Source organism: Mustela putorius, unplaced genomic scaffold (assembly GCF_011764305.1).
Source record: "Mustela putorius furo isolate JIRA1106 unplaced genomic scaffold, ASM1176430v1.1 tig00000275_pilon_pilon_pilon, whole genome shotgun sequence".
NCBI classification, from domain to species: domain Eukaryota; kingdom Metazoa; phylum Chordata; class Mammalia; order Carnivora; family Mustelidae; genus Mustela; species Mustela putorius.
In genome coordinates this window covers 17651292-17671386 of record NW_025421341.1, presented here as the reverse complement: position 1 = coordinate 17671386, position 20095 = coordinate 17651292, and the positions used below count along the sequence as shown (strand labels likewise).

General features: G+C 35.8%; 1 protein-coding gene across 13 annotated transcripts in view; it reads left to right on the top strand.

Annotated features, from left to right (window-relative positions):
• Positions 1-20095, top strand: part of IKZF2 (IKAROS family zinc finger 2) — a 157922-nt gene that overhangs the window by 95611 nt on the left and 42216 nt on the right. For 11 of the 13 annotated variants that reach the window (XM_045078701.1, XM_045078704.1, XM_045078709.1 and 8 more), the window contains 2 exons: positions 4207-4473; positions 10873-11040. In XM_045078701.1, coding sequence (XP_044934636.1) covers positions 4207-4473; positions 10873-11040 — 435 coding nt within the window. The remainder of the gene's footprint in view (positions 1-4206; positions 4474-10872; positions 11041-20095) is intronic. The other 2 variants (XM_045078711.1, XM_045078712.1) reach the window with 1 other exon arrangement.

Below are 20095 nucleotides of genomic sequence, written 5' to 3'. Positions count from 1 at the left end.
TGTTTGTACATACACCACCATATTAATAGGAAATTTCATCTGTGATATGTATATACTAAAACTGTTACATTTATTGATTTGCTATATCAATGAATATAAACTACTATATTTACTATAGTAATATATACATTCATATATGATAAAATATAATGTATAATAAAATGTTGCATTTATTGATTTACTATATCAATGAATATAAATTATTATATTTACTATAGCAGTAGTATGTACATTCATATGTGATAAACATATAATACTTTAGATTATAATGTGGTTGGAGAAAAGATTGCTAAAGTTTACCATTTCTTCTGTATTTTAGTTCTAACAAATGTTTACTTTTTTGGATATTCAGTTATATTCCTCTGTGGATGCAAAGCTCTAACTATAATTTTAATACACAGTAATTTTTAAATGACATTTTACCCATTAGATATTATATTTGTTGTCCGTATTATAATATTCTCACTAGGGGAAAGGTGATCATTTAATATAACATCAAGTTATATTCTTTATAATTTTGTGATGTTTTGAAACTTAAGAGGCCCAGAAGTTTCAAACTCAGACCTACTCTTTTAAGATACATTTCTTTAATTCCTGAAATGGAATGCTTGTAGACTTTACAGTCATTAAATGCAGCTTATCAGATGTCGACCAGTTCAGGAATATAAATGATGATGTTGCTGTGTAGTTTCTAACCTCTGGTACATCACTTAAATATATAAGACAGTTTGCTCACAGGTTGGTATATGAAGTCATGCTATATAGTCATACTTTTCATTTTTCTTAATTTTTTCTTTACATGAGAATTATGAATGAAATATGGGACTACATAGGGTAAAAATTAGTGTTTTACTCTGATTAGAATAATTTTCATTCCCAGAAAAAAAAAAAATGGAAAACTTCTAGGAGTATGGAAAAACTTATTAAAGCAAAATACAGACTCTAGAAACCACAGTTGAAAACATTAAAATTCAAAATGTAAAATTAGAATACATGCTCCCAAATACCCTTGAGTAATAAGATAATGCAACATTTGCAAAACATAACAAACATGGGGTTAAGTTCCTTAGCATATAAAGCTTTTAAATTCAGTGAGAAAAAAACCAACAACCTAGTAGAAGAATGGGCAAATAACTTCCATAACTAGCTCCCCATAAGCCCCCCCAAACCCCCCAAACATTTAAACATAGACATAGATGCTCAATTTCACCCATAAAAAATTCAGATTAAAATCTATAGTAAAATACCAGTTTTTATCTAACAGATTTGACAGTTCAATGTGATATATAATAATATCTATAATAGAAGCAAACAATCTTAGATTTTATTGATAAAGCCTAGGAATAAATTATATTGATAAAGTAGATTTTATGCAGCTGTTAGAATAGTGTGCATTTCTGTGTAATAATATGGAAAAATTAAACGGATATTGTTAAATGAAGAAAGCAAAGTAAGGTCAGATAATTTGTACACTCCAATTTGTGTAAAGAGAGACCATCTACACGCTCACACACACACACACACACACACACACACACACACACACACTCACACACACACACTCACATACTGTTCTCAATTAGAAAATGAGGATAAGGGGCACCTGGGTGGCTCAGTGGGTTAAAGCCTCTGCCTTCGGCTCAGGTCATGATCCCAGGGTCCTGGGATCTAGTCCCGCATCGGGCTCTCTGCTCAAGTGGGGAGCCTGCTTCCTCCTCTCTCTCTCTCTGCCTGCCTCTCTGCCTACTTGTGATCTCTGTCCGTCAAATAAATAAATAAATAATCTTTAAAAAGAAGAAAATGAGGATAAAAGTTGCTTTTGAGATCAGAATTTAGGGATGGTGAACTTCAAATAGAAAAGGAGTTAATTTGGGGCGTCTGGGTGGCTCAATTATTAAGCATCTGCCTTTCACTCAGGTCATTACCCCCGTGTCCTGGGATCGAGCCCCTCATCCAGCCTCTCATCGGGCTCCCACTCGGCGGGAAGCCTGCTTCTCCCTCTCCCTCTCTCCCTGCTTGTGTCCTCCCTCTCACTGATCTCTCTCTCTCTCTCTCTCTGTCAAATAAATAAATAAAATCTTTAAAAAAAATTCTAAAGAAAGAAAATTCTTAATTTACTAAAACACCACGGCGAATACTGCCTGAATACCTCCTTAGAGGCCACACATTATTTGAACATGTTGGGGAAATGAAGAGGGATAAAGTATCGTGTCTCCTCTTCTCAAAAACTGGTAAAATGGTACTAATTTGTACGTTAGTTAAAACTCAGTGTAGGAGATTTTCTATTATAAATGGGGCCAAAAGGGGCACCTGGGTGGCTCAGTGGATTAAACCTCTGCCTTTGGCTCAGGTCATGATCTCAGGGTCCTGGGATCGAATCCCACATCAGGCTCTCTGCACAGCAGGGAGCCTGCTCCCCCCCCCCGCCTGCCTGCCTCTCTGCCTACTTGTGATCTCTGTCTGTCAAATAAATAAATAAATAAATAAATAAAGCTTTAAAGAAATGGGGCCAAAAAGGCTATATACTGTTTTGTACATCTCAGAGTAGTGCACATATATACTATAATTGATCTTTGCAAAACTTTATGGAAAAAATAGAGCACTGTCTGCCACCAAAAAAACAAGAGTTAAGCCCATTTTCTGTATTTGCTCAGTTAATGCTTACATCAGCCTGAGAAGTAGGTACCATTATCATCCTCATTTTATAAAGTACACAGAGGATTTAAGTATCTTATAAAATGTGACACTGCTTCCAAGGAGTGCCAGAGCTGGTATTCAAATCCAGGCAGTTTGGTTATAGGATCCTCAATCCTAATAGCTGAACTATTCTACTTAAACTTCATTTTGTGATTTGAACTTATGTCTGCTTTGCAAACAAAAGACTAAAAAGGTTTAGGCATTAAATAATTAGTTCAAGTTTACACTGCTAATAAATGTCACAGCCATGGTCTTTGGAGTAAAAGCAATCATCTCATTTTGTACCCATGCTGCCTCTATTCTTAGGGGAGTTCCAAGGAAGGGGAGCAGGGAAGAGCCATTTTGATAGCGCTACCTGTTTAAAGTCCTAATGACAAATCAACAGAATGCGTGGTTTCTCTAAGAAAATTTCAGCAAAAAAAAAAAACTTACTTCCTTTTTATGAAGGTATTTCATTCAAGTAGTACCAAATAATTTGCTTTGCACAGGAACTTTGATATGATTTCTGAAGAATTTTCAAGATCAGGGGATAAAAAAACTGGTATTCATTTAAAGCCTGTTTCTGCTTTGTGAAAAGACTTTGTCAGCAATCCAGAATGAGGGCTGTGCTAACAAAATTCCAACATTTCTGTGGGATGATCCAAAAACAGCAAACAGAAGGCATTAAATTTCTTAACAGTCAGAAGTGCGTGCGCGCCTGCTATGCCATTCCTGTCATTCATTGCTTTTTTTTGTGCATAGATTAAAGCTGGAATACTTTGATTTGCAGACTAATATGTTCCATAGAGAATTTTCTTCATATAAAAAAGGAGTAGCTTAAGAGCATGTGAAGTCTGTGCACTCTGCCCTACATTTATATAGCTCTTCACTGAATATATGTTTTTAAGCTGATTTTAGGGTATTTGCGTTGAGGGTATGCCTTCATACATCTAAGACATTTGCTAGATTGAGATACCAAGTTGTTTCTCTTGCTCAGCCCTGAAGCAGGTTTACACAAGTATTCTGATGTAAGACAGAAGTGTTACATATGTGTGTTGTATGCGTATGTTGTGTGTGTGTGTATATATATAGGTATATCTATATATATAGGTATATATATTATGTATATATTATATGTGTATTTTTATAGTATATAGATATGAGTGTTATGGAGAAGCCTGGCTCAGTGGGTTAAGCAATATCTAATCTTGTATCATACACAATGCCGAGTCTCGGTAGCGACAAAATCAAAAGCCCATCCCAGAATTAAGGACTTGTTTAAAATCATATAACTAAGTTAAAGAAAGAAATGAGTGTACAAATAAAGTGTCATTCTGGTGACTAGAGCTTTTCTGAGCCATCTTCACTTTGATGCCAAAGTCACTCAAATAGTTCTGAGCACAGTCTGTATTAATGTTGCATTGGTGATTTCCATCCGTGTTCGTAGAATGGCACTGGGTGGAGAAGAGATGTAGGTGACACCACGACCTGCATTTAAAATCCCTTCATTTCTTCTTTTTTAAATTACAGCAAATTCAGTAAAGCTAGAAATGCAGAGTGATGAAGAGTGTGACAGGAAACCCCTGAGCCGTGAAGATGAGATCAGGGGCCATGATGAAGGTAGCGGCCTAGAAGAACCCCTAATTGAGAGCAGCGAGGTGGCCGACAACAGGAAAGTCCAGGAGCTTCAAGGCGAGGGAGGAATCCGGCTTCCGAATGGTAAACTGAAATGTGACGTCTGTGGCATGGTTTGCATTGGGCCCAATGTGCTTATGGTACATAAAAGGAGTCACACTGGTAAGCAGCTGAAAGAATAACCTGATGACTGCCTGTGACATCTGATGTTGATATTACCTGACACCTATTCTCTTTCCTTTTTATTCAGGGGTGGCAGTGGTGAAACCACCTTTTCAGAATTCTGCTAGTATTGGATTGCTGAAAAGCAGAGAGTAGCCTGGGTCTTGACTTCCAGCCTTCAAATCTGAATAGCATATCAGAAAAGAAGTTTGGGATTCAGTTTCCACAGTTCTTAATATAGCAATAATAGGATAAGGGTTCAAAAGGTATAGGAGAATCTCATTGTGTAACCTAATCTTTTTGTATTTCTATACATATTTTACCATACCCATGGGCAGGTAATATAGTTTGCTAGCTACGAGTTTATACTATAAAATGGTACTCATGCATTTATATAGAGGTGGATCATTTTCACCTTATCTGGTTAACTTCTTGGAATACAATTTCCAATCAATCTCTGCCCATCATGGGTCTCAGTATTGGGCAGATACTTCCCCTAGTTTGAGGATGTTACCATCTTCCTGTAATTGTTTTTATTATAACTCCTGCAAGAGATATGGAGGGTGCAGTATAGCCAAGGGTGGTGGGTATGCTGGTAGGAATGTGTGATCAGGGAATAGGGTGAGGAAAGAGGCCTCCGATTAATGAAAGATATACTTTTAGACATTAGAGTAATGTAAAAAAACAGCTAATGAGAGGAAGGCCTTATTTAAATCCCTCCAAATCCTTTGGCAAAATGAAACAAAAAAGTCTTTTAAATTAAAAAAAAAAAAAAAACAGAAATGAGATTATGTGTAAGAAAGGCAGGTGGTTGACTATTAGAAAACTTTTAAGTTCATCTGAAAATTGATTTAAAGATGGTACCTTTACCTATAATGCAAGGTAGTGTTAGATAGCAAAGTATTAATCACTAATACTCCCAGAGTTTTAAAATATGATTCTCTTGGAAGAGAGATAAATCAATTTAATTAGTGAGTGCTTAAAACATGAGAGATACGAGGTACACTGAAGTCTTTTTAACCCAGACCTCTCATTTACACATTTACAGTCAAGTGATTTGTCCATTATCCCTTATGTAGTTAAGACATTATGAGGCTAAAATCAAGGTTTCCTGATGCCCAGACTGGTTTTGTTGAAATGTACTATTCGTGGTATCTTAATGCACCAACATTTAATGATGAGATATGATTATAAGGCTTAAAAATTATAGTAAGGAGTTACACATTAAAATCAGTGTTATCTTAATCAAAATCATCAGGTTTGGATCCTGTACCCTCATTCAAATTCTACAGCTACATGTTTACTTTCGGTTTTGTTTTTAATTTCCTTTTTAAACAACATATTTTTAAAATATTTGTATTACTAGTGCAGGTGTTTTTTTCCCTTAGTTAAAAAAAAAAAATTCTAGAAAAGTTAAAAGATCAAGTTTGGTATTCGATAAGAAAGATCTGAAAAGACTATAAAATAATGAGTCTACTTTTCTTCTATGCTCATGAAGTAATGTTAACTGCAGTTCTAAAAGAAGAGTTCTACAAAGTTATAATGTTTTCATTATCTCACAGTGATTATACTGAGGAAGATAATACCCACTCAAATGTGTAACTTCCCCCTTCTAGCAACATATAAACTCAAGTAGTCAATTTCACTTGAATTGCATATAGTGTGCATTTTAAGGCTGAAAAGTATACTAGCAACAATTTTTTGTAAGATCTCTAATAAACCTTTTATGGTCTGAGCCAAGAAAATTCAAAGAACCTGAGTGTACTCTCTTGAATATTTAGGTTAATCAATGTTCCACTGTATTTGTAGTGATTTTTATGAGTGTTGTTGGTTTGTAAACACAAGAGTAATTACATACTGACTCTACTGCTTATTTGATATTTACAACTATGGTAGAGTTGAATTATTTTGATTCTGAAAAATCATCAAATTGACAGAAAAAATGTTCCTAAAATAGTTATACAGATTTCCACAAGTTCTATGAATATGGGGTTCACTCTACTAGTAAAGGAAAGGAGAAGGGACAAAATAACTAAAGTCCTGTTGCAAATCGATGAACTTTATTGTTAATAAATGTTTATTGGAGTATTGTAAAAATTTTACTTTCCTTAGATCTGGAAAGTTTTTGTTAAAGTTAAAAGCCATTCATGGAGGAGCTCTGGATACCTGCCACACGTGTTGACCTTGAAAATGTGATATATCTTGAAAGTAGCTATTTTTTAGGGCACCTGGGTGGCTCAGACGTTAAATGATGGCCTTCAGCTCAGGTATGATCCCGAGGTCCTGGGACTGAGCCCTTCGTTGGGCTCCCTGCTCAGAGGGAAGTCTGCTTCTCCCTCTCCCACTCCCTCTGCTTATGTTTCCTCTCTGGCTGTCTCTGGCTTAAATAAATAAAATCTTAAAAAAATAAAATTTAAAAAATAGCTGTTTTTATAGGTATTTCTGATGACCCAGCTTATAATCTGAATAGGTCATGACCTTTTCAACTCCCTTTTTGTATTCTTTGAGAATACAAAGTCTTTGTGTGTGTGTGTGTGTTTAACTTGAACTAGATTGAAAAAATGTGGTTGAGATCTAGTCATTAACGAAATTTTTTCTCATTAATGTCAAGAACTACTATCTTCATTTCAGAATTTCCCCCTTTTACCAATTATTAATAGCTACTGTACAAGGCACTGTCTTAAATCCTTATAAAGCCTTTGGGAAACATACTTGTGTGTCATAGAATATCCATTACAAAATGGATAGTAGAAAAAGATACACAACAACCACCCAGTTTACTAAAATGATGTGGAGTATCATATCTAATTCACTTCTTCTTCTTTTTCTTTCAAACTCTACTAAAGTGCCAATTCCAGTGTCTTATACATGGCTTGGTGTCATTTCTTGGTGTTGCTACTTTAGTAGGTAATCAGGTAATATTGTCATCGGATACTCCAGGCACTCTTCACTGCGACAGGGGTGGAGTAAAAGAAGTAGGGGTAGTAAATCAATTCATGCTTCAACATGAATTGATGTGGACCATTATAAATATAGACTGTTCTTAACTTTGCCCTTCTTTGGGGTAGAGTACTCCCATCTTTGTAACTTTGTGTACATTGTAGCTATGTGGAATCATTCTTTTGCTCCAAGGCCCTCTCAACAGGTACATGGGATTTTTCATATTTTTAAGTGGTTGTTCCATCCAACACAGGAACACCCTGTCGCTGATGCACCAAAGTAAACTGATGCATGTATACTTGTATTTCAGTTGAATCTTTAAACACACACCTAGAAATAATGTGCTTATGAAAGTACATAAAATAGTGAAGTGTAATTTATTTCAAAATAAGAATAAATAACTTCATTCTGGGAATAACTAAAAAAGGTCCTTGAGCGGATTAGCAGATTTAAAAAACAAAAACAAAAACAAAACAAAAAGCAGATTAAGCATGGAAATTAATGATAGCATGTCTCCATATTAATTATTCTCCTGGATTCAGAGTTGTTAATCCAGACTTTTGTACCCACCCATGGGGGAATTGGTTATCACAGATACAATAGCCTACATGATTTTTTCAGTTGGATTAGGTAATAGTGTATTTAGTACCTTTGTGGTGTTTTTCTGAAGTTTGCTTTTCTTTATATCAGAAGAACATGATTAATATATTTTTCAGGCAAAGTCTCAACTAATTTGAAAAGAACTAGTTGAGTAAGCCTGTTTATTAAAGAAAAAGCAAATTATTTAAAAAATAATTGAGATGTGTTGTTTCAAGGCACAGACACAATATATGAACCTTTTACTTAAATATCAGATCATTTTACATGTCTCTCATAATCCCAATTCAAGACTTAATCCATGTAGATCAGTGTTTCTCAAAACTTCATCCAGCTGCAATCAAAGTGCATTACTATGATTGCTTCTTTCCTCTTATCAAAAATGGGAACAGGGTTTGTAAACCTTCATCATGCCTTTCTTTATTTCTCAGGGCCATGGGAATATAGTTAGCAAAAGACTCCACACTAAGACACATTCAGCAACAGACAGTATTTCCTAATATACCTAGACCCCTTTTCATTTCTCCTGCCCCTTTAAGGATGATCACATAAATTCAGATGCAATTCTGTTAAAACATATTTGAAGATATCTGGAATATTTTTTAGTGTAAAAATAAAATTACCCTGTCATTGGTCTCATAAACTCAATTAGGTGAATTTCAAAATTCTTTTTAAGAGTTATCCTTATTATTTTTTCCTTTTTGATTAGCATTACTTGGGATGACAAATTTAGTACTCTAAATTGGGAATTTTTAAATATTTCAGTTGTAGGAGGCTTAATGAAAATCTAAGTTAGCACGTTATAGGAGGATTTTCTAAAGGCAAACATGATTTCAAATGGTTTTTGTTCACCAAACTGATTTAATTCACTTTAAAGTTATTACATACTAATTTATTACTTGCCTGGAAGACCCAGACAGATTTCAAAAGTAAAATCAAGTATTTGGACGGGAAAGTATAATTTGCATTTGCTATTTTCCTACAGTATAAAAATTCTCATGAAGAAAGTACATTCTTCTTTTTTATTAGTAATTCCATGGCAGGGGTGGGAAGTAGAAATTCCTGGTTTTAAAGAGCTATAGACTGCTATTTCATTGACAGAAAAAGCCAACAAATTGTTATGTGTGTGTGTTTGTGTGTGCATATGTGTGTAAAGATTTACCAAATTTAGATTTATTTTCAAACTTTGATTACTTTGTGAGACTTCATATAAGAAATTTTTTGGTAAAGTATTTCTCTTTTAAGCTGTATTTAGTGTTGATTTAATTTGCCAATTTCATCAAACAAATGAAATAAGATAAAATTTAAGGTGACTTTTAAAATATTTTTTTTCATGATACACTAGTACAAGGCCTTTTTGTAAATGTAATTCAGATCTCCAGATTTTGTTAGAAAAACTTTTACCCTTCTTACATGAACACATAGATTATAATTTTTTGGATATGTATCTCATAAAGTTCCAAAATGAGAAAAAAGTACAGAATTAGAGATACACCTGATGTATCCATTTTTCAATTTCTTTAGGTTTTATAACAAATCTATATGATAGAATACGCAGTGGCAACTGCAAGAAAATGGCCAATTTATCTTCTTTATGACTCCTAGCTTCCTTTAATAGAAGGAATCATTGAGTTTGTATTAATTAAAGACCCCCCAAAATAATGAGGTTTCATTATTCACTATTTTCAAATGTTTCAGTTAAAGATATAAAACATGAGAATTCAGTATAAATTTTAAGTATTAAAATTAAAATCTTCATCTGACCTCAAGTACAGAAATAGTCCAGTTAAACCAAAGGAGCATTTTTTTAAAAATGTTATGTCCGTTCTAAACTTTGAACTTTACTATTTTGCACTGTGTATATATTAATTTATAACTTAGTTCATAAATATCTTTAGAGATCAGCAAACTTAAAATAATAGTATTTTCTTCATGGTTTGACCCTAAATGCTAATTCTACTGCTTCCCCAACTATATGTTTTTATGTTCAGTGACCTTGGTGACAGCCAGTTGATGACAATAGACTAAACTGATAATTCTGGCTGAACAGTTTTATAGCAGTATCCGGTAATGGGAGGAAGGAAGGAAAATGTTTCTCTCAAATTATTTTCACAACAAAAAGAATACAGGAAATACCTGGATGAATAATTTTCTTTGGACTTTTCTTGTTTATGTCAGGGAATTTTGCCAAAGCTTTCACTGTTGGTGACTAGGAGAATGGAGAGATCCGGGCCTGGCCTAATTTTGGGAGATTTCGTGATAATGAACATTGTAACCTGGCCCCCAGGGACAAAATCAAAGGCTAAATCAGAGAGTTAGTCTAAAGAGTCAAAATTCAACTCAAATTCAAAATTTCTGTAATATTAAAAGAGATACAGCATGGTTCATTAGAGCAAGATTTTGTAGTCCAATGGAGCAAGATTCCTATCAGTTTGAGTACTTATTAGCTCCGTAACTAGAATCAGATACTTTGATTCTTGAACTTCAAGTTCTTCATTTGCAAATTGAAATTCTAGAGACCTAATTGGTAATATCATTTTAAGATTTTAAATATTCTATGTAAAGCATCCAGTAAAGTCAGTGAAGTGATGGCACTTAGTTGTTCAAACAGTGGTCAATGCGATTACTGATTCTTTTGAGCCAGTAACAGGAATCTGGTATAATTGTATGAGGAGAGGAAACCGTGCTTAACCTAAAGTTTAAGGCTTCAGTATTAACAAATTTTAGGAAGAAAACGGTTCAGAAGTCTGAGGAGGGAGAAAACTCTCAGCACAGAGAGCCGCTGCCAGTTAATAGCATACAGCCGATCAGTCCGTTACACATAACCCACTCGATCGTTCCCACTTCTTTTCCCTTCGGCAGGTGAACGTCCCTTCCACTGTAACCAGTGTGGAGCCTCTTTTACTCAGAAGGGCAACCTTTTGAGACACATAAAGTTACATTCTGGAGAGAAGCCGTTCAAATGTCCTTTTTGTAGCTATGCCTGTAGAAGAAGGGACGCCCTCACAGGACACCTCAGGACCCACTCTGGTAAGTGTCACTGACTCTTTGAGAAGAAAGCTAAAATATAAGAAATTCAGGAAAGTGTTATAGAGTAATACAGAATAACTTACAGCTTTGGTACATAGCTAGGAATGAGCTCAACAATATTTTTATTTGTGTACATTGAATAACTGATAAATCTTGCAAGATGCATATGGCCCTTCCTTTTTTTAGACTTACAGACTTGGCAGAAAGTAGTACCATCAGCTGAAGAATCTTTTATTCCGAGCTATTGAAGTAAGGAAACAACTGTTCTATAGATTCTGTATGATTTTTAATTTTATAATTATTAATTCAATAATTATAGTTAATCCTGGATAATGGAAAATTGAGTAAAATACCATAGTTACATGCTGATATTACCATAGAGGAGATGAAAGCTGTGGTACTTTTCAACTGATAAGAGTGTCCAGGCTGGGACCTCAGTGGGAAAACAAACATTGCTATTTTTAAGCTTGAAAATATTATGCTTATTAGAAAATTGGCTGTTAGAGTATTTTATATTTCCTTTAAACACACCTTGTTTCTTTAACTCTCAAAATGTAGTCATTGGATTTTCTCTGAAACTTTTCTTTGCTTCATAAATCATCATTAAAAAATCTAGAGTAAGTGTGATATTTTTAAAATGCTAGGATATAGTACATAAAAGACAAAGAATGATTAGAAATCTGAATGAATCTCATTTGACTTTTAGCATGAATTGCCATAACCAAAAAGTTAAGGGTGGAAAATTAATATAGAATACTCTCAAGCCAGTTTTATATCCTCCTTCTGTCCATAATGACATATTAAATTTTAATTTTAATATGAAGATTTGATGGAAGTGATATTTTCATCTACATTGACGAATTGTATTAGAGAGTGCTATGGATTGTGAGGTATGCTTGTATTATCTTTTTTTACATTTTCCATATTAATCCTTAAGGCTTTACTTGGTTTTTAATGTGAATATGAAATGTGTGAAACTATTTTAGGCATTAACTTGTAAATTTGGAGCAGTTATAGAAAAATAAAATGAATGCAAACATAAAAACAAAATATTTTAAGTATGTACAGTTACTTTCCTCCTTGATTCAAAGTAATTCCCTTATTTCCAACTATGACATTTTATATTTTATTTTAACTTCTGCTATGAAAATTACATCTTTATTATAAAAATTATTCTGTGTTGAAGGATATTTTTAAGACATGACAGTTAATTCCTTCACCTAGCCATGTATTCTGGCTTATTAAAACGTTACTGAATTGACCACAGATGGTGTAAAACATCAATTTTCATGAACATTATCTATTACATGAAGTTGAGGAAAAAATATAACTTTAAACATCTATTTCATTGTTTGTAAAATTGTGTTGCTTTTAATATCATGATATAATATACACATGCTACTTTACCAGGATTGCTATATTGCCCTTAGAAGGTTCAGTGCCTTCGAAGCTCAACCTCTGGAAGGCTTTCAATACCTCAGTTTGTGTTGTCTTGATTTCCTTTTTGTTCTTTTAACACATCTATCCCTGTGGGTGGTGTCTAAGAAGACACCTTGGTTTTTGTTTCTGCTGAACTCTTGGCAGTTGCAATCAGCATCTTTTTTGCGAATTAGTCATGAGTCATCTAGAGGTTCCTGGTTGGCGGCTAATGAAGTGAGGAATGAGAAAGATGTTACTCCAAATGCAGGCCACTCCCATTGGGTTCCACCAGGCCAGACACTTGACAACACTTACATGGTTCTGTGTGATTATGAAGTTTGTGTGTATAAAGTGAAGCTGTTTCTGTGAAATTGCACATTTTGTAAGTAAATCACTGCTACTTTGAGGTTCGAAAAAAATAAAGACATGGAACCTGTAACTGCAATCATGCTATTATTTTGCAATTTGGTATACAAAGTCTTGATTATGTAGATACATAAATAGATAGTATACTCAAACTGGCTAATTAAAGAGAGTTTAACGGAGCAGTGAGAGAGAGGAAGGTGTCATCTACCTACTGCATCATCAACAGGTGATATGAATTCAGTTACATTTCTAACTGTAATCTAAAATATTTGCAATTGCCAATGCTTTTTGTAGTAGATACAACATAAAATATAGCTGCTAAATTCTGTGCCCTCTAATTGTTCAGAAAGCCCAAATTGGTTATTACAGCTTTCTTCTGCTACCAATTCCATCTTTCTCTTACTCTTACCCTCGTTTTAGCACCTGGGCTGAACAGGATTCTTTATCTGATGAGTGACCCAAACATTAATTTCTACAAATTCGGAGGACTTCACTATCCTGTTTTCCTTGCATTACTGCAATTTTTCAGTAACCAGGATTTTTGGGAACATTTTTTAAAAGAGGTACCTGAGTTCCAAACATAACAACCCAGAATCATCTTGGTAGTCTAGAAAAGTTACCAACCAATAGCTCACTTCTTTCCCTCTTAGTTTAGCAGCTTGAGATGCCCCAAATAGCCAGGGGGTAGTCCAATATGACAGTTCCAGACCTCTGATCCCTGGTGGAAAGACTCTTCCCTTGGGTACCTAGCACATACATCAGAGCAGCATACAAACCATGCCTTCTTCATAGTGAAACTTGCAAAGTGCACCCAATTTTCATTTATCATAGACGACCTAATTCATCATGTCCAGACCACCAAAGCCATAACATTACACTAATACTGTGCTTCTCTGAACTTTCTGTGGCAGTTATCTCCTGTCCTCTGGCATATATCTTACGGAGGCATCTCAGGTATTTACTACTTCCTGCTCACCATGTCCAGTCAGTACCGTGAATGTAATGTTCCAACTTGATGTTCTATGGGCTGTCAAGATGAACTAGATTTCTTTGGACTGTATTATAACAGAAGAGTTGACCTTGCCTTAAGCTAAGATAATAAAAGTATGCTCTCCCTGCAGTGTGAAGGCAAAGTGCTTCAGATTATCTGTTGATAAGGAATTATTTTCCAAAGAAATTGTTAAGTCATTATCTCCATACCTGGTATCAGGGGCTATGTTATATGTTAATATGTGCCAGTAACGGTATTACAGCTAGAACTGCATCTGTAGTCGGCATTTTGATGTGATTAAGACTGCATGCATCCACAGAACCATCCAGCTTGCATTAACCTCATCAGCAGTATACATGGGTATGTAGTAGGAATCGCCATGCCAACCTCTTTCATTTGTAGTTTACTATCTTTAAGTCTAGGGCTGTGATCTCCAATCTGGTAGCAACTAGCCTCCTGTGGCTAGTGCTGTGTGTTGAAATGATATTTTCTTATTAAATGAAATCTATTAAAATTAATTCCACCTTTTTAAAATGTGGCCACTAGAAAATGTAAAATTATGTGTCTGATTCATACTTGCATTGGACAAGCACAGTTCTTGGCTTTCCATGATTGCTGTAGGTCAGGGAACCAACATAAGAATTCTATCCATTACTAAGTTTATTTATTCCCAAAATACTGTAAGATGGACTTGGGTAAGGCCTACATATATACCTTGACCTCCATATACCCCCACTTTGAACTGGTCAACTACAATGGCATTTTGGGTTCCAGAGATTAATGTCAACTCAGAGCTAATCTAATAGACTAATAATCTGCGGTAGGATTTGGTATTTCCATTTCCTACCGTAGAGCCTGTGCCACTCTGAGAGCACATATACATTTAAATCAAGGAGGCCAGATCTGTTTGCAACATCTATCATTGTTCTGTCCAGCCCAGAGAAGACAATTACCATAGAGCTTTTCAAGCATGTGGCTTCTTTCATGACCAGTGTAATTCTTTGGTGAAGGGAGTTTCCCACAGGCCCTTCTAGAAGTATGTAAGTGGTAGGCTGAACCGATGATTCATAATAGATCCTTTCCATTATTCTTACTTATTTGAGCTTTTGTTCTTCTTCCTCTTTGCTATGCCAGGAAACCCTGGCATTTCAACTTTTTACTAATAAGCCATCACTGAATCAAGGATTCAATTAGTCACTCCCACTTGTTCAAGGCAATATATTAATTCCCAAATCCAGGTGAATGCATATATATTGATAAAAATTTGGCCCAATCTAGTATTTTGTTTCATCTTCTTGTTGTAAAATACTTAAAATCGATTCATTTCCTTACGTGCTAACTGGACTCCTGCTGGTACAACTGGCCTTTTGTAATTCCTTCAGTATATAGGGCTGTCACCTCCTGGATCAGACCTTGATTTTGTTTATATTAGAATCTAATTTATTATGAGCCTGTGGACAATGAGAGTTAGTAGGAATGAGTCCTGAAAAGAATTGCCATTTTCTGATTGGGTTCTTGCCTTGGCTGAAACAATCGACAGTCTTCTTACTTTATGGGAATGCTGATTTATAGACATTAGTTTCCTTAGATGGAAAGGTGGGGAGTGAGGACTGTGTCTTCCAGCAAGGGCAGTTTGAAAGTGTTTGCAGGTTCAACATTCTGCGCCTTGGTATTTGATCAGATAGTACCATTCCATGTTTCACTAATCCATTGCCATGACCAGGTTGTATTGGTACTGCCCATTTTATTTAGTGTGGCAACTCTATAACCCTTCAAATCAGATTCTGGAGTTGGTTTTCAGCCTTATTTGCCCTGAGGCTTAGGTAAATAAGGACTCTTTTAAAGCTGACAGAGGACTTTGACATTCCACCTTCTGCTCTGACATGGAGTGAGCACTCAAGACCTTCAAACTGTCCTTCCTCCTTTATGTAATCCTTAGGGTCATCAGAGTTAGCCGTATCATACTGCAGTCTTCACTCTACACGCCACCACTGTCACTTCAGCAAGGCTACATGCTACCAGCAGTGATAATTTGGGTAATCATATTGCCAGCAATATGATTCCATTAACTCCCCAGTAAGAAAGCCATCTTGTTCTCTTCATATTGAGCAACTCAGTGCCAGAATGCCATTTTGACTCTCTGAGGCCTTGGGCCAATCCTACTACCAGTAACTATCAACCAAGGCCCTGACAGGAGCAATGAGAAATTGCTCAATGGGAAAAATTTGGAGACATTCAGGGTAATATTTACAAGAGAATAGTGAGGCATAAAGGAAACCAGGGAAGGATGGTTGAAGCATTACAACTGCTAGCAATAGCAAGAAACCATTAGCAACCCTATATCTGGAGGGGATCAAGAGATCACTGGAATTAGAAGAGGTAGGAGATGGGTCTTAAACACTGAGCTTTGATGAGGAATGTGCCCCTGCTAACCTGTGACTGAAGAATAAACACCTTGACCTCAGTCTTTCCACTCTCTAGTCTCTTGCTGATTCCTCACATGCAGGAAGGCTAGCAAGAAGCCAAAGGACAGAAAAGCCTACTGATGAAGGCAATAGAAATTAACTTTCTGCAGGAGCAAAGAAGGGTGCAAATGGCTATAAAGGTGACACAGAATATGCCACAGATAGACTAAAATTTAGGAACTAGTGCTTAAAATTACTAGTATAGGATATTAAGGCTAATGTAGTGATTTTAATATTAATTTCTGCTTTTATGGATATTTTCAGTACAAAGTATTTTGCTTCCTCCTTCCTCTCCCCCACTTTGGGTAATGACTATCCATTGTTTTAGTTTGTTATTGTGCTGTGTAGTATCAATATTGCATCTTTGCTTCCTATATTTTAGATTTGAAATTTTTTCTCTACTAGGTTGGTAACAAAGAGCTTGGCATTGATTTACACTTATGTGTTAAATGAAAAAAAAATTAGAAAAATACATTCAATAAATGCTAACCCTTCCTCCCCCATTCCCTCACCGACCCCCACCCCGTGCATGATCCCATATAAGCTGATATTTCCTATTTGGAACTCTGTTTGTATAGAGGACACCAGGTAGTGTCTTGGTTTTGATTGTATAGTCCCAATAGTTAGGTTATGTATGCTGAGTGAAATAAGTCAAGCAGAGAGAGTCAATTATCATATGGTTTCACTTATTTGTGGAGCATAACAAATAGCATGGAGGACATGGGGAGTTAGAGAGAAGGGAGTTGGGGGAAATTGGAAGGGGAGGTGAACCATGAGAGACTATGGACTCTGAAAAACAATCTGAGGGGTTTGAAGTGGTGGGGGAGTGGGAGGTTAGGGGAACCAGGTGGTGGGTATTAGAGAGGGCACGGATTGCATGGAGCACTAGGTGTGGTGCAAAAATAATGAATACTGTTATGCTGAAAATAAATAAAAAATAAAAACAAATTTTAAATAATATTGAAAAAAAATACATTCAATAAATGCTAACCCTTCCTTCCCCACTCCCCCACCACCCCCCACACCCCGTGTATGATCCCATATAAGCTGAAATTTCCTATTTGGAACTCTACTTGCATATTTTAGAGGACACCAGGTAGTGTCTTGGTTTTGATTGTATAGTCCCAATAGTTAGGTTATTTACAGATAATATCTGGCACTTCTTGAACCCTCCTTAGACACAAGGCACTGCAGCAAGCACTTCCCAAGGATTATTTCTTTAATCAAAGCCCTTTTATCTGACATGAGCAAAACTAGGTATTTTATTAATTAACAGCAAGAAGTCTAGCAACATGAGAAATTCTTTTGACAAAAGTTCTTATGTTTATATTTTCAACATAAAAATATAGTGCATCATCTCTAATTCCATTTTCAGTGTCTTTAAGAACTTAGATCCTTGTGATGCAATCAAACTTCTATTAAATTTTTAAGATTTTGCACTAATTTTTATGACTATCTTTGCTCACCTCTAATTCTTTAGTATTTTTTAAAATCAACTCGCCTTTATTAAATCTTTCCAAAGTGACAAAATTAGTTTTTAGAACCAATTTTCTTTTTGTACTTATTTCCTTGAAAAATGGATATTTAAATAATTTACCTAATTATAATAGGTGGTACAGCTGGCATAAATAGGCTTGGCTAGAATTATAACTGACTCTTAGGGATTCTGTAATTCAACCACTCGAAAGTGTTTATGTGTGACATGAAAAGAGGGGCCTACAAGCTCCAGGAATTCACTGTTTCTGGAAGAGGCTGTCAGTCGAGAAAGCTTTTTGCTGTTACTATATTTATTATAGGTGAAAAGACAGAGGCTCAGAGAGGTCGCACTTGCAGAGCTTAGATTCACACCAAGACAGTCAAACTCCAAAACCTGTATGTTATGGGATAAATGATACAGCACCGTATGTTTATTCTATAAAACTTGATTAAATTAACTCAAAATGATAAAGAAAAAAGTACTATTTAGAAGAAGTCAAAACATTTGAGTTTGTAATGGGCTCAGTGCAAATTAATTATATTACTTTGCCAAGTCACTTAATGTGATCTTAAGTCTCCCCATACCCCAGTATTATATGATGCTAAATACAGTGTATTATCTTTTTTCCCAGGACTTGACTACTGATTGTTCACTACAACCAAATCTTAAAGAGTAAAAGAGTAGTCCCCACACTCCACTTTTTTGTCTTATAGTTTGTTGTGGTTTGTTTTAACTTTAAAATAGATTTGCAAAATATGGAATAGGTCTTAAGCTTTTCAGATGACCTTCACAGTACCACTACTACTTCTCTACAACTGTCTGCTAACCTATATTTAAGAGACAGCCTTGATAAGGACAGTTTCTGATTTTGTACTTTTAGCTTCAGAGATGCAGAAGTTTACTTAAAGCACATTCCCATTTAAAAGTACTTTTTTAAAAAATTTTTTATTTTTTATAAACATATTTTTATCCCCAGGGGTACAGGTCTGAGAATCGCCAGGTTTACACACTTCACAGCACTCACCAAAGCACATACCCTCCCCAATGTCCATAACCCCAACCCCTTCTCCCAACCTCCCTCCCCCCAGCAACCCTCAGTTTGTTTTGTGAGATTAAGAGTCACTTATGGTTTGTCTCTCCCAATCCCACCTTGTTTCATTTATTCTTCTCCTACCCACTTAAGCCCCATGTTGCATCACCACTTCCTCATTCAGGGAGATCATATGATAGTTGTCTTTCTCCGCTTGACTTATTTCACTAAGCATGATACGCTCTAGTTCCATCCATGTTGTCGCAAATGGCAAGATTTCATTTCTTTTGATGGCTGCATAGTATTCCATTATGTATATATACCACATCTTCTTGATCCATTCATCTGTTGATGGACATCTAGGTTCTTTCCATAGTTTGGCTATTGTGGACATTGCTGCTATAAACATTTGGGTTCACGTGCCCCTTCGGATCACTACGTTTGTATCTTTAGGGTAAATACCCAGTAGTGCAATTGCTGGGTCATAGGGCAGTTCTATTTTCAACATTTTGAGGAACCTCCATGCTGTTTTCCACAGTGGTTGCACCAGCTTGCATTCCCACCAAAAGTGTAGGAGGGTTCCCCTTTCTCCGCATCCTCACCAGCATCTGTCATTTCCTGACTTGTTGATTTTAGCCATTCTGACTGGTGTGAGGTGATATCTCATTGTGGTTTTGATTTGTATTTCCCTGATGCCGAGTGATATGGAGCACTTTTTCATGTGTCTGTTGGCCATCTGGATGTCTTCTTTGCAGAAATGTCTGTTCATGTCCTCTGCCCATTTCTTGATTGGATTATTTGTTCTTTGGGTGTTGAGATTGCTAAGTTCTTTATAGATTTTGGACACTAGTCCTTTATCTGATATGTCGTTTGCAAATATCTTCTCCCATTCTGTCAGTTGTCTTTTGATTTTGTTAACTGTTTCCTTTGCTGTGCAAAAGCTTTTGATCTTGATGAAATCCCAGTAGTTCATTTTTGCCCTTGCTTCCCTTGCCTTTGGCGATGTTCCTAGGAAGATGTTTTTTACTAAAAGTACTTTTTACAGGGGTACCTTGGTGGCTCAGTGGTTAAAGCCTCTGCCTTGGGCTCAGGTCATGATCCCAGGACCCTGGGATAGAGCCTCACATCGGGCTCTCTGCTCAGCAGGAAGCCTGCCTCCTCCTCCTCTCTCTCTCTCTGCTTGCCTCTCTGCCTACTTGTGATCTGTCAAATAAATAAAAAACTTAAAAAAAAAAAAAAAGTACTTTTTACAAAGCCCCATCTGTTGTGCTGATCACCAAAAAAGTATAAAACAATGTTGAATTTTC